General features: G+C 39.6%; 1 protein-coding gene across 7 annotated transcripts in view; it reads left to right on the forward strand.

Annotated features, from left to right (window-relative positions):
* LOC149984777 (cytoplasmic dynein 1 intermediate chain 1-like) overlaps positions 1–14,929 on the forward strand; it is a 28,818-nt gene that overhangs the window by 1,762 nt on the left and 12,127 nt on the right. For 2 of the 7 annotated variants that reach the window (XM_090186634.1, XM_090186652.1), the window contains exons 2-4: positions 10,503–10,648; positions 11,485–11,602; positions 13,544–13,601. In XM_090186634.1, coding sequence (XP_090042760.1) covers positions 10,541–10,648; positions 11,485–11,602; positions 13,544–13,601 — 284 coding nt within the window. In that variant the 5' untranslated portion in view covers positions 10,503–10,540. Of the gene's footprint in view, positions 1–10,502; positions 10,649–11,484; positions 11,603–13,459; positions 13,602–14,929 lie in introns of all 7 variants that reach the window. The other 5 variants (XM_090186608.1, XM_090186628.1, XM_090186643.1 and 2 more) reach the window with 3 other exon arrangements.

The following is a 14,929-nucleotide window of genomic DNA, read 5'->3' on the forward strand; positions in this document are numbered from 1 at the left end:
AGGTGGACACGATACTGATACAGAGATTAAACCTATAGGTGGACACGATACTGATACAGAGATTAAACCTATAGGTGGACACGATACTGATACAGAGATTAAACCTATAGGTGGACATGATACTGATACAGAGATTAAACCTATAGGTGGACACGATACTGATACAGAGATTAAACCTATAGGTGGACATGATACTGATACAGAGATTAAACCTATAGGTGGATACTGATACAGAGATTAAACCTATAGGTGGACATGATACTGATACAGAGATTAAACCTATAGGTGGACATGATATGGATACAGAGATTAAACCTATAGGTGGACACGATACTGATACAGAGATTAAACCTATAGGTGGATACTGATACAGAGACTAAACATATAGGTGGACATGATACTGATACAGAGATTAAACCTATAGGTGGACATGATACTGATACAGAGATTAAACCTATAGGTGGACATGATACTGATAGAGAGATTAAACCTATAGGTGGATACTGATACAGAGATTAAACCTATAGGTGGACATGATACTGATATAGAGATTAAACCTATAGGTGGACATGATACTGATACAGAGATTAAACCTATAGGTGGATACTGATACAGAGATTAAACCTATAGGTGGACACGATACTGATACAGAGATTAAACCTATAGGTGGATACTGATACAGAGATTAAACCTATAGGTGGACATGATACTGATACAGAGATTAAACCTATAGGTGGACATGATACTGATACAGAGATTAAACCTATAGGTGGATACTGATACAGAGATTAAACCTATAGGTGGACATGATACTGATACAGAGATTAAACCTATAGGTGGATACTGATACAGAGATTAAACCTATAGGTGGATACTGATACAGAGATTAAACCTATAGGTGGACATGATACTGATACAGAGATTAAACCTATAGGTGGATACTGATACAGAGATTAAACCTATAGGTGGACATGATACTGATACAGAGATTAAACCTATAGGTGGACACGATACTGATACAGAGATTAAACCTATAGGTGGACATGATACTGATACAGAGATTAAACCTATAGGTGGACATGATACTGATACAGAGATTAAACCTATAGGTGGACATGATACTGATACAGAGATTAAACCTATAGGTGGACACGATACTGATACAGAGATTAAACCTATAGGTGGACACGATACTGATACAGAGATTAAACCTATAGGTGGACACGATACTGATACAGAGATTAAACCTATAGGTGGACACGATACTGATACAGAGATTAAACCTATAGGTGGACATGATACAGAGATTAAACCTATAGGTGGACATGATACTGATATAGAGATTAAACCTATAGGTGGATACTGATACAGAGATTAAACCTATAGGTGGACACAATACTGATACAGAGATTAAACCTATAGGTGGACATGATACTGATACAGAGATTAAACCTATAGGTGGACACGATACTGATACAGAGATTAAACCTATAGGTGGACACGATACTGATACAGAGATTAAACCTATAGGTGGACACGATACTGATACAGAGATTAAACCTATAGGTGGACACGATACTGATACAGAGATTAAACCTATAGGTGGACATGATACTGATACAGAGATTAAACCTGTAGGTGGACATGATACTGATACAGAGATTAAACCTATAGGTGGACATGATACTGATACAGAGATTAAACCTATAGGTGGACATGATACTGATACAGAGATTAAACCTATAGGTGGACACGATACTGATACAGAGATTAAACCTATAGGTGGATACTGATACAGAGATTAAACCTATAGGTGGACATGATACTGATACAGAGATTAAACCTATAGGTGGACATGATATGGATACAGAGATTAAACCTATAGGTGGACACGATACTGATACAGAGATTAAACCTATAGGTGGACATGATACTGATACAGAGATTAAACCTATAGGTGGACACGATACTGATACAGAGATTAAACCTATAGGTGGACACGATACTGATACAGAGATTAAACCTATAGGTGGACATGATACTGATACAGAGATTAAACCTATATGTGGATACTGATACAGAGATTAAACCTATAGGTGGACATGATACTGATACAGAGATTAAACCTATAGGTGGACATGATACAGAGATTAAACCTATAGGTGGACACGATACTGATACAGAGATTAAACCTATAGGTGGATACTGATACAGAGACTAAACCTATAGGTGGACATGATACTGATACAGAGATTAAACCTGTAGGTGGACATGATACTGATACAGAGATTAAACCTATAGGTGGACATGATACTGATACAGAGATTAAACCTATAGGTGGACATGATACTGATACAGAGATTAAACCTATAGGTGGACACGATACTGATACAGAGATTAAACCTATAGGTGGACACGATACTGATACAGAGATTAAACCTATATGTGGATACTGATACAGAGATTAAACCTATAGGTGGACATGATACTGATACAGAGATTAAACCTATAGGTGGACATTATACTGATACAGAGATTAAACCTATAGGTGGACATGATACTGATACAGAGATTAAACCTATAGGTGGACACAATACTGATACAGAGATTAAACCTATAGGTGGACATGATACTGATACAGAGATTAAACCTATAGGTGGATACTGATACAGAGATTAAACCTATAGGTGGACATGATACTGATACAGAGATTAAACCTATAGGTGGACATGATATGGATACAGAGATTAAACCTATAGGTGGACACGATACTGATACAGAGATTAAACCTATAGGTGGATACTGATACAGAGACTAAACATATAGGTGGACATGATACTGATACAGAGATTAAACCTATAGGTGGACATGATACTGATACAGAGATTAAACCTATAGGTGGACATGATACTGATACAGAGATTAAACCTATAGGTGGACATGATACTGATACAGAGATTAAACCTATAGGTGGACATGATACAGAGATTAAACCTATAGGTGGACATGATACTGATAGAGAGATTAAACCTATAGGTGGATACTGATACAGAGATTAAACCTATAGGTGGACATGATACTGATATAGAGATTAAACCTATAGGTGGACATGATACTGATACAGAGATTAAACCTATAGGTGGATACTGATACAGAGATTAAACCTATAGGTGGACACGATACTGATACAGAGATTAAACCTATAGGTGGATACTGATACAGAGATTAAACCTATAGGTGGACATGATACTGATACAGAGATTAAACCTATAGGTGGACATGATACTGATACAGAGATTAAACCTATAGGTGGATACTGATACAGAGATTAAACCTATAGGTGGACATGATACTGATACAGAGATTAAACCTATAGGTGGATACTGATACAGAGATTAAACCTATAGGTGGATACTGATACAGAGATTAAACCTATAGGTGGACATGATACTGATACAGAGATTAAACCTATAGGTGGATACTGATACAGAGATTAAACCTATAGGTGGACATGATACTGATACAGAGATTAAACCTATAGGTGGACACGATACTGATACAGAGATTAAACCTATAGGTGGACATGATACTGATACAGAGATTAAACCTATAGGTGGACATGATACTGATACAGAGATTAAACCTATAGGTGGACATGATACTGATACAGAGATTAAACCTATAGGTGGACACGATACTGATACAGAGATTAAACCTATAGGTGGACACGATACTGATACAGAGATTAAACCTATAGGTGGACACGATACTGATACAGAGATTAAACCTATAGGTGGACACGATACTGATACAGAGATTGAACCTATAGGTGGACATGATACAGAGATTAAACCTATAGGTGGACATGATACTGATATAGAGATTAAACCTATAGGTGGATACTGATACAGAGATTAAACCTATAGGTGGACACAATACTGATACAGAGATTAAACCTATAGGTGGACATGATACTGATACAGAGATTAAACCTATAGGTGGACATGATACTGATACAGAGATTAAACCTATAGGTGGACACGATACCGATACAGAGATTAAACCTATAGGTGGACACGATACTGATACAGAGATTAAACCTATAGGTGGACACGATACTGATACAGAGATTAAACCTATAGGTGGACATGATACTGATACAGAGATTAAACCTGTAGGTGGACATGATACTGATACAGAGATTAAACCTATAGGTGGACATGATACTGATACAGAGATTAAACCTATAGGTGGACATGATACTGATACAGAGATTAAACCTATAGGTGGACACGATACTGATACAGAGATTAAACCTATAGGTGGATACTGATACAGAGATTAAACCTATAGGTGGACATGATACTGATACAGAGATTAAACCTATAGGTGGACATGATATGGATACAGAGATTAAACCTATAGGTGGACACGATACTGATACAGAGATTAAACCTATAGGTGGACATGATACTGATACAGAGATTAAACCTATAGGTGGACACGATACTGATACAGAGATTAAACCTATAGGTGGACACGATACTGATACAGAGATTAAACCTATAGGTGGACATGATACTGATACAGAGATTAAACCTATATGTGGATACTGATACAGAGATTAAACCTATAGGTGGACATGATACTGATACAGAGATTAAACCTATAGGTGGACATGATACAGAGATTAAACCTATAGGTGGACACGATACTGATACAGAGATTAAACCTATAGGTGGATAATGATACAGAGACTAAACCTATAGGTGGACATGATACTGATACAGAGATTAAACCTGTAGGTGGACATGATACTGATACAGAGATTAAACCTATAGGTGGACATGATACTGATACAGAGATTAAACCTATAGGTGGACATGATACTGATACAGAGATTAAACCTATAGGTGGACACGATACTGATACAGAGATTAAACCTATAGGTGGACACGATACTGATACAGAGATTAAACCTATATGTGGATACTGATACAGAGATTAAACCTATAGGTGGACATGATACTGATACAGAGATTAAACCTATAGGTGGACATTATACTGATACAGAGATTAAACCTATAGGTGGACATGATACTGATACAGAGATTAAACCTATAGGTGGACACGATACTGATACAGAGATTAAACCTATAGGTGGACATGATACTGATACAGAGATTAAACCTATATGTGGATACTGATACAGAGATTAAACCTATAGGTGGACATGATACTGATACAGAGATTAAACCTATAGGTGGACATTATACTGATACAGAGATTAAACCTATAGGTGGACATGATACTGATACAGAGATTAAACCTATAGGTGGACACGATACTGATACAGAGATTAAACCTATAGGTGGATACTGATACAGAGACTAAACCTATAGGTGGACATGATACTGATACAGAGATTAAACCTGTAGGTGGACATGATACTGATACAGAGATTAAACCTATAGGTGGACATGATACTGATACAGAGATTAAACCTATAGGTGGATACTGATACAGAGATTAAACCTATAGGTGGATACTGATACAGAGATTAAACCTATAGGTGGACATGATACTGATACAGAGATTAAACCTATAGGTGGACACGATACTGATACAGAGATTAAACCTATAGCTGGACATGATACAGAGATTAAACCTATAGGTGAACATGATACTGATACAGAGATTAAACCTATAGGTGGACATGATACTGATACAGAGATTAAACCTATAGGTGGACATGATACTGATACAGAGATTAAACCTATAGGTGGACATGATACTGATATAGCGATTAAACCTATAGGTGGACATGATACTGATACAGAGATTAAACCTATAGGTGGACATGATACTGATACAGAGATTAAACCTATAGGTGGACATGATACTGATATAGAGATTAAACCTATAGGTGGATACTGATACAGAGATTAAACCTATAGGTGGACATGATACAGAGATTAAACCTATAGGTGGACATGATACTGATACAGAGATTAAACCTATAGGTGGACATGATACTGATACAGAGATTAAACCTATAGGTGGACATGATACTGATACAGAGATTAAACCTATAGGTGGACATGATACTGATACAGAGATTAAACCTATAGGTGGACATGATACCGATACAGAGATTAAATCTATAGGTGGACATGATACAGAGATTAAACCTATAGGTGGACACGATACTGATACAGAGATTAAACCTATAGGTGGACATGATACTGATACAGAGATTAAACCTATAGGTGGACATGATACTGATACAGAGATTAAATCTATAGGTGGACACGATACTGATACAGAGATTAAATCTATAGGTGGACATGATACTGATACAGAGATTAAACCTATAGGTGGACATGATACTGATACAGAGATTAAACCTATAGGTGGATACTGATACAGAGATTAAACCTGTAGGTGGACATGATACTGATACAGAGATTAAACCTATAGGTGGATACTGATACAGAGATTAAATCTATAGGTGGACATGATACTGATACAGAGATTAAACCTATAGGTGGACATGATACTGATACAGAGATTAAACCTATAGGTGGACATGATACTGATACAGAGATTAAACCTATAGGTGGACATGATACTGATACAGAGATTAAACCTATAGGTGGACATGATACTGATACAGAGATTAAACCTATAGGTGGACATGATACTGATACAGAGATTAAACCTATAGGTGGACATGATACTGATACAGAGATTAAACCTATAGGTGGACACGATACTGATACAGAGATTAAACCTATAGGTGGACACGATACTGATACAGAGATTAAACCTATAGGTGGACACGATACTGATACAGAGATTAAACCTATAGGTGGACATGATACTGATACAGAGATTAAACCTATAGGTGGACATGATACAGAGATTACACCTATATTTATTTATTTATTTAACTAGCCAAGTCAGTTAAGAACACATTTTTATTTATAATGACGGCATACCAAAAGGCAAAAGGCCTCCTGCTGGGACGGGGTCTGGGATTAAAAATGTCAAATAAATAAAATATGAATATAGGACACAACACACATCACGACAAGAGAGACAACACAACACGACATAAAGAGAGACCTAGGTGGACATGATGCTGTGAATGACCCATGGATTGATGTGTAATCTACTGTAATGGTAGTATTGAAGGGTTGTGTAGAACACCTATATTTAGTGCTAGAAAGGGTATTGTAGAACACCTATATTTAGTGCTAGAAAGGGTTTTGTAGAACACCTATATTTAGTGCTAGAAAGGGTTTTGTAGAACACCTATATTTAGTGCTAGAAAGGGTATTGTAGAACACCTATATTTAGTGCTAGAAAGGGTATTGTAGAACACCTATATTTAGTGCTAGAAAGGGTATTGTAGAACACCTATATTTAGTGCTAGAAAGGGTATTGTAGAACACCCATATTTAGTGCTAGAAAGGGTTTTGTTAATCTTGTCTACCAGACAGCTTTCTGAACCTACAGTGCCAGTCAAAGTTTGGACACACCAACTCATTCAAGGGTTTTCCTTATTTTTTACCATTTTCTACATTGTAAAATAATAGTAAAGACATCAACACTATGAAATAACACATATGGAGTCATGTAGTAACCAAAAAAGTGTTGAACAAATCAAAATATATATTAAATAAGAATATATTCCTAACTGACTTGTTACATAGAGGTTCAATAAAAATATAAAAAATATACAATTATGATAATTCTGTTATCCATGCAGTTCTATAGCCTGGTCCCAGGTCTGTTGTCTCTTTCTATAGCCTGGTCCCAGATCTGTTGTCTCCTTCTATAGCCTGGTCCCAGGTCTGTTGTCTCTTTCTATAGCCTGGTCCCAGATCTGTTGTCTCCTTCTATAGCCTGGTCCCAGGTCTGTTGTCTCCTTCTATAGCCTGGTCCCAGGTCTGTTGTCTCTTTCTATAGCCTGGTCCCAGATCTGTTGTCTCCTTCTATAGCCTGGTCCCAGGTCTGTTGTCTCTTTCTATAGCCTGGTCCCAGGTCTGTTGTCTCTTTCTATAGCCTGGTCCCAGGTCTGTTGTCTCCTTCTATAGCCTGGTCCCAGATCTGTTGTCTCCTTCTATAGCCTGGTCCCAGGTCTGTTGTCTCCTTCTATAGCCTGGTCCCAGGTCTGTTGTCTCCTTCTATAGCCTTGTCCCAGGTCTGTTGTCTCCTTCTGTAGCCTGGTCCCAGGTCTGTTGTCTCCTTCTGTAGCCTGGTCCCAGGTCTGTTGTCTCCTTCTATAGCCTGGTCCCAGGTCTGTTGTCTCCTTCTATAGCCTTGTCCCAGGTCTGTTGTCTCCTTCTGTAGCCTGGTCCCAGGTCTGTTGTCTCCTTCTGTAGCCTGGTCCCAGGTCTGTTGTCTCCTTCTGTAGCCTGGTCCCAGGTCTGTTGTCTCCTTCTATAGCCTGGTCCCAGGTCTGTTGTCTCCTTCTATAGCCTTGTCCCAGGTCTGTTGTCTCCTTCTATAGCCTGGTCCCAGGTCTGTTGTCTCCTTCTATAGCCTGGTCCCAGGTCTGTTGTCTCCTTCTATAGCCTTGTCCCAGGTCTGTTGTCTCCTTCTGTAGCCTGGTCCCAGGTCTGTTGTCTCCTTCTGTAGCCTGGTCCCAGGTCTGTTGTCTCCTTCTATAGCCTGGTCCCAGGTCTGTTGTCTCCTTCTATAGCCTGGTCCCAGGTCTGTTGTCTCCTTCTATAGCCTTGTCCCAGGTCTGTTGTCTCCTTCTGTAGCCTGGTCCCAGGTCTGTTGTCTCCTTCTATAGCCTTGTCCCAGGTCTGTTGTCTCCTTCTGTAGCCTGGTCCCAGGTCTGTTGTCTCCTTCTATAGCCTGGTCCCAGGTCTGTTGTCTCCTTCTATAGCCTGGTCCCAGGTCTGTTGTCTCCTTCTATAGCCTGGTCCCAGGTCTGTTGTCTCCTTCTATAGCCTGGTCCCAGGTCTGTTGTCTCCTTCTATAGCCTGGTCCCAGGTCTGTTGTCTCCTTCTATAGCCTGGTCCCAGGTCTGTTGTCTCCTTCTATAGCCTGGTCCCAGGTCTGTTGTCTCCTTCTATAGCCTGGTCCCAGGTCTGTTGTCTCCTTCTATAGCCTGGTCCCAGGTCTGTTGTCTCCTTCTATAGCCTGGTCCCAGATCTGTTGTCTCCTTCTGTAGCCTAACTGTGTTGTATGTATCAACATACAGAATGAACCAGGCTAACTGTGCTGTATCAACATACAGAATGAACCAGGCTAACTGTGTTGTATGTATCAACAGGCAGAATGAACCAGGCTAACTGTGTTGTATCAACATGCAGAATGAACCAGGCTAACTGTGCTGTATCAACATGCAGAATGAACCAGGCTAACTGTGCTGTATCAACATACAGAATGAACCAGGCTAACTGTGCTGTATGTATCAACATACAGAATGAACCAGGCTAACTGTGTTGTATGTATCAACATGCAGAATGAACCAGGCTAACTGTGTTGTATGTATCAACATACAGAATGAACCAGGCTAACTGTGCTGTATCAACATGCAGAATGAACCAGGCTAACTGTGTTGTATCAACATACAGAATGAACCAGGCTAACTGTGTTGTATGTATCAACATGCAGAATGAACCAGGCTAACTGTGTTGTATGTATCAACATACAGAATGAACCAGGCTAACTGTGCTGTATCAACATACAGAATGAACCAGGCTAACTGTGTCCTATGTATCAACATACATAATGAACCAGGCTAACTGTGCTGTATCAACATACAGAATGAACCAGGCTAACTGTGCTGTATCAACATACAGAATGAACCAGGCTAACTGTGTTGTATGTATCAACATGCAGAATGAACCAGGCTAACTGTGCTGTATCAACATACAGAATGAACCAGGCTAACTGTGTTGTATCAACATGCAGAATGAACCAGGCTAACTGTACTGTATCAACATGCAGAATGAACCAGGCTAACTGTGCTGTATCAACATACAGAATGAACCAGGCTAACTGTGCTGTATGTATCAACATACAGAATGAACCAGGCTAACTGTGTTGTATGTATCAACATGCAGAATGAACCAGGCTAACTGTGTTGTATGTATCAACATACAGAATGAACCAGGCTAACTGTGCTGTATCAACATGCAGAATGAACCAGGCTAACTGTGTTGTATCAACATACAGAATGAACCAGGCTAACTGTGTTGTATGTATCAACATGCAGAATGAACCAGGCTAACTTTGTTGTATGTATCAACATGCAGAATGAACCAGGCTAACTGTGTTGTATCAACATACATAATGAACCAGGCTAACTGTGCTGTATCAACATGCAGAATGAACCAGGCTAACTGTGTTGTATCAACATACAGAATGAACCAGGCTAACTGTGTTGTATGTATCAACATGCAGAATGAACCAGGCTAACTGTGTTGTATGTATCAACAGGCAGAATGAACCAGGCTAACTGCTGTATGTATCAACAGGCAGATTGCTGCTTTCTTATCTATCTAGTAGGACGAAGATGTCTGACAAAAGTGACCTGAAAGCTGAGCTGGAGCGAAAGAAACAGAGGCTAGCTCAAATACGAGAGGAGAAGAAGAGAAAGGAGGAGGAGAGGAAAAAGAAAGAGGTGAGGAGAAATCTCTATTCATTTGAATGTGATGTGAACTTCTTTGGTTTAGTTCAGCATCTCAAATGAGGATGAATAGAGCATTTCTACAACAGGTTATAAGAAGTCTGATTTGGGTTGGTAGTGTTTCTGAAGTGGAACTACACTGGCTCCGATCCAAATGACACCCTATTCCCTATATAGTGCACTTCAAATGGCACCCTATTCCCTATATAGTGCACTTCAAATGGCACCCTATTCCCTATATAGTGCACTTCAAATGGCACCCTATTCCCTATATAGTGCACTTCAAATGGCACCCTATTCCCTATATAATGCACTTCAAATGGCACCCTATTCCCTATATAGTGCACTTCAAATGGCACCCTATTCCCTATATAGTGCACTTCAAATGGCACCCTATTCCCTATATAATGCACTTCAAATGGCACCATATTCCCTATATAGTGCACTTCAAATGGCACCCTATTCCATATATAGTGCACTTCAAATGGCACCCTATTCCTTATATAGTGCACTTCAAATGGCACCCTATTCCTTATATAGTGCACTTCAAATGGCACCCTATTCCTTATATAGTGCACTTCAAATGGCACCCTATTCCTTATATAGTGCACTTCAAATGGCACCTTATTCCTTATATAGTGCACTTCAAATGGCACCCTATGCCCTATATAGTGCACTTCAAATGACACCATATTCCTTATATAATGCACTTCAAATAACACCCTATTGCCTAGATATTGCACTACTTTTGGCCAGTGCACCACGTAGGGGATAGGGTGCTATTTGGGACAGAGACAGTGATACTGAAGTTCTCCCCAACACCTGTTCAGTCTGAGAGTCTGCAGCAGAAAACAGAGAATGTCTCTGAAGATTCTGACTTGGACCGCAAACGAAGAGAGACGGAGGCGCTGCTGCAGAGTATTGGGATCTCACCAGAACCACCATTAGGTATACCAGTCATATCCTTGTTGCTTTCTGAGACCATCCTATCCTACCATCCTACTGGCCTTTCTGAGACCATCCTACCCTACCAATCCTACTGACCTTTCTGAGACCATCCTACCCTACCATCCTACTGACCTTTCTGAGACCATCCTATCCTACCAATCCTTCTGACCTTTCTGAGATCATCCTACCCTACCATCCTACTGACCTTTCTGAGACCATCCTATCCTACCATCCTACTGACCTTTCTGAGACCATCCTATCCTACCATCCTACTGACCTTTCTGAGACCATCCTATCCTACCATCCTACTGACCTTTCTGAGATCATTCTACCCTGCCATCCTACTGACCTTACTGAGATCATCCTACCCTACCATCCTACAGACCTTTCTGAGATCATTCTACCCTACCATCCTACTGACCTTTCTGAGACCATCCTACCCTACCATCATACTGACCTTTCTGAGATCATTCTACCCTACCATCCTACTGACCTTTCTTAGATCATCCTACCCTACCATCCTACTGACCTTTCTGAGATCATCCTATCCTACCATCCTACTGACCTTTCTGAGATCATTCTACCCTACCATCCTACTGACCTTTCTTAGATCATCCTACCCTACCATCCTACTGACCATTCTGAGATCATTCTACCCTACCATCCTACTGACCTTTCTTAGATCATCCTACCCTACCATCCTACTGACCTTTCTGAGATCATTCTACCCTACCATTGTACTGATCATTCTGAGATGATCATATCCTACCATTGTACTGACCTTTCTGAGATCATCCTATCCTACCATCCTACTGACCTTTCTGAGATCATTCTACCCTACCATCCTACTGACCATTCTGAGATCATTCTACCCTAACAAAAATTCTCCATTCCAGTGAGAATGTTTTCCAGACCTGTACTAGGTTTAATCTGTGTATGGGAAACTGGCCCGTCTTTGTTTATTGAGTGTATCTTGTGGTAATGGTCTCCATACAAAATAATCAGGTCATGAAATGATCTTCAGCTTACAGTATATCATATATTCAAACAAATCATTTACATTATTAATTGACTCTAATTTTTTCCTTTCTGGTATAAACACATTAAAATTCCATTGTGTCGTTGCCAAAAGCTTAGTAATAAAAACCCAGTGATTTGGTTGGTAGGGTTGTATATTCATGGCTTTGATGCCAGCTCCTTTGTTTAAATGAAGATGTATTTGAAGAGACTACTGCAGGTATGAATCTATGTATTCGGTTCAGAGGGTTAGTTTGATATGACTACTGCAGGTATGAATCTATGTATTCGGTTCAGAGGGTTAGTTTGATATGACTACTGCAGGTATGAATCTATGTATTCGGTTCAGAGGGTTAGTTTGATATGACTACTGCAGGTATGAATCTATGTATTCGGTTCAGAGGGTTAGTTTGATATGACTACTGCAGGTATGAATCTATGTATTCGGTTCAGAGGGTTAGTTTGATATGACTACTGCAGGTATGAATCTATGTATTCGGTTCAGAGGGTTAGTTTGATATGACTACTGCAGGTATGAATCTATGTATTCGGTTCAGAGGGTTAGTTTGATATGACTACTGCAGGTATGAATCTATGTATTTGGTTCAGAGGGTTAGTTTGATGTGATGCGTCAACATATTGAAAGATTTCACACTAGTTTGGCGGTCGTTATGTTATTATGTCACAAACCAGTTGGGTGTCCATCCGGAAGTACGTTTGACGATTTCTTTCCCTCTTTTCTTGTGAATTCTTCTTCCTTTGCGTTGAACCATTTCAATCCATCCTGTTGATTTGGAACCCTTCTGGTTTGGCTGTGGGGGTCTGACTGCTGGCCACCAGTGCAGCCTCTGCAGCTCTTAACATGGGATACCTGTTATTTTCATTATTTAGTCCCAACCCCTATGTCTCCCTCTTCACAATCAGTGAGCACCACCAGTGATGCTGGCAGCCAGGAGTCCGTAGATGGGGGGACAGTGGGACGGTATGGAACATGCTCTTTACTCTATCACGCACCGACACACCGACACACAAACACACACACACACCGACACACAAACACACACACACACCGACACACACACACACACACACACACACACACACCACACACACACACACACACACACACACACACACACACACACACACACACACACACACACACACACACACACACACACACACACCGACAAATAGATGTACAGTTGGAAATAATTGGTATTGGCATTCTATACGACAACAACAAGGTATATTGTATGCTAGAAGCTTCTCTCTTTGGTTCTAACAATTCCTAAATGTTAGTCTATCAATGTAGCTAACATCATGAACATATGACATTGAACATGAGAACTGTGGAAAAGTCTGTGTCCCAAATGGCACTCTATTCCACACAGCAAATAATATAGTGCACTACTTTTGACAAGGGCCCATAGGACTTCTGGTCAAAAGTAGTTCACTACGTAGGGAAAAGGGTGCCATTTGGGACTCAGACAATGTATATGTGCACAGTGGCACAGAGTATCTGATGTTTATCCCTTCTCTTTTCATCTTGTAATGGGACATCAGATATAGGTAAGAACCAGAGTCGATGTACTAGTGATTATGGAGAAGATGTTTCTGTTCAGGGAGACTTCAGTGTCGTCGTGCAGTGACATCAGTTGATTATGTGACATCAGTTGATTATGTGACATCAGTTGATTATGTGACATCAGTTGATTATGTGTCATCAGTTGATTATGTGACATCAGTTGATTATGTGTCATCAGTTGATTATGTGAGATCAGTTGATTATGTGAGATCAGTTGATTATGTGTCATCAGTTGATTATGTGACATCAGTTGATTATGTGACATCAGTTGATTATGTGTCATCAGTTGATTATGTGACATCAGTTGATTATGTGACATCAGTTGATTATGTGTCATCAGTTGATTATGTGAGATCAGTTGATTATGTGAGATCAGTTGATTATGTGAGATCAGTTGATTATGTGAGATCAGTTGATTATGTGACATCAGTTGATTATGTGACATCAGTTGATTATGTGTCATCAGTTGATTATGTGAGATCAGTTGATTATGTGAGATCAGCTGATTATGTGACATCAGTTGATTATGTGACATCAGTTGATTATGTGTCATCAGTTGATTATGTGAGATCAGTTGATTATGTGAGATCAGTTGATTATGTGAGATCAGTTGATTATGTGAGATCAGTTGATTATGTGAGATCAGTTAATTATGTGACATCAGTGACAGCAGTGGAACTGTGAATTTAACTTCTATTGAGGCAGTGGAACTGTGAATGTGT

The sequence above is a fragment of the Oncorhynchus mykiss genome, chromosome 2 (assembly GCF_057628025.1).
Source record: "Oncorhynchus mykiss isolate SJ-2025 chromosome 2, ASM5762802v1, whole genome shotgun sequence".
Lineage (NCBI taxonomy): Eukaryota > Metazoa > Chordata > Actinopteri > Salmoniformes > Salmonidae > Oncorhynchus > Oncorhynchus mykiss.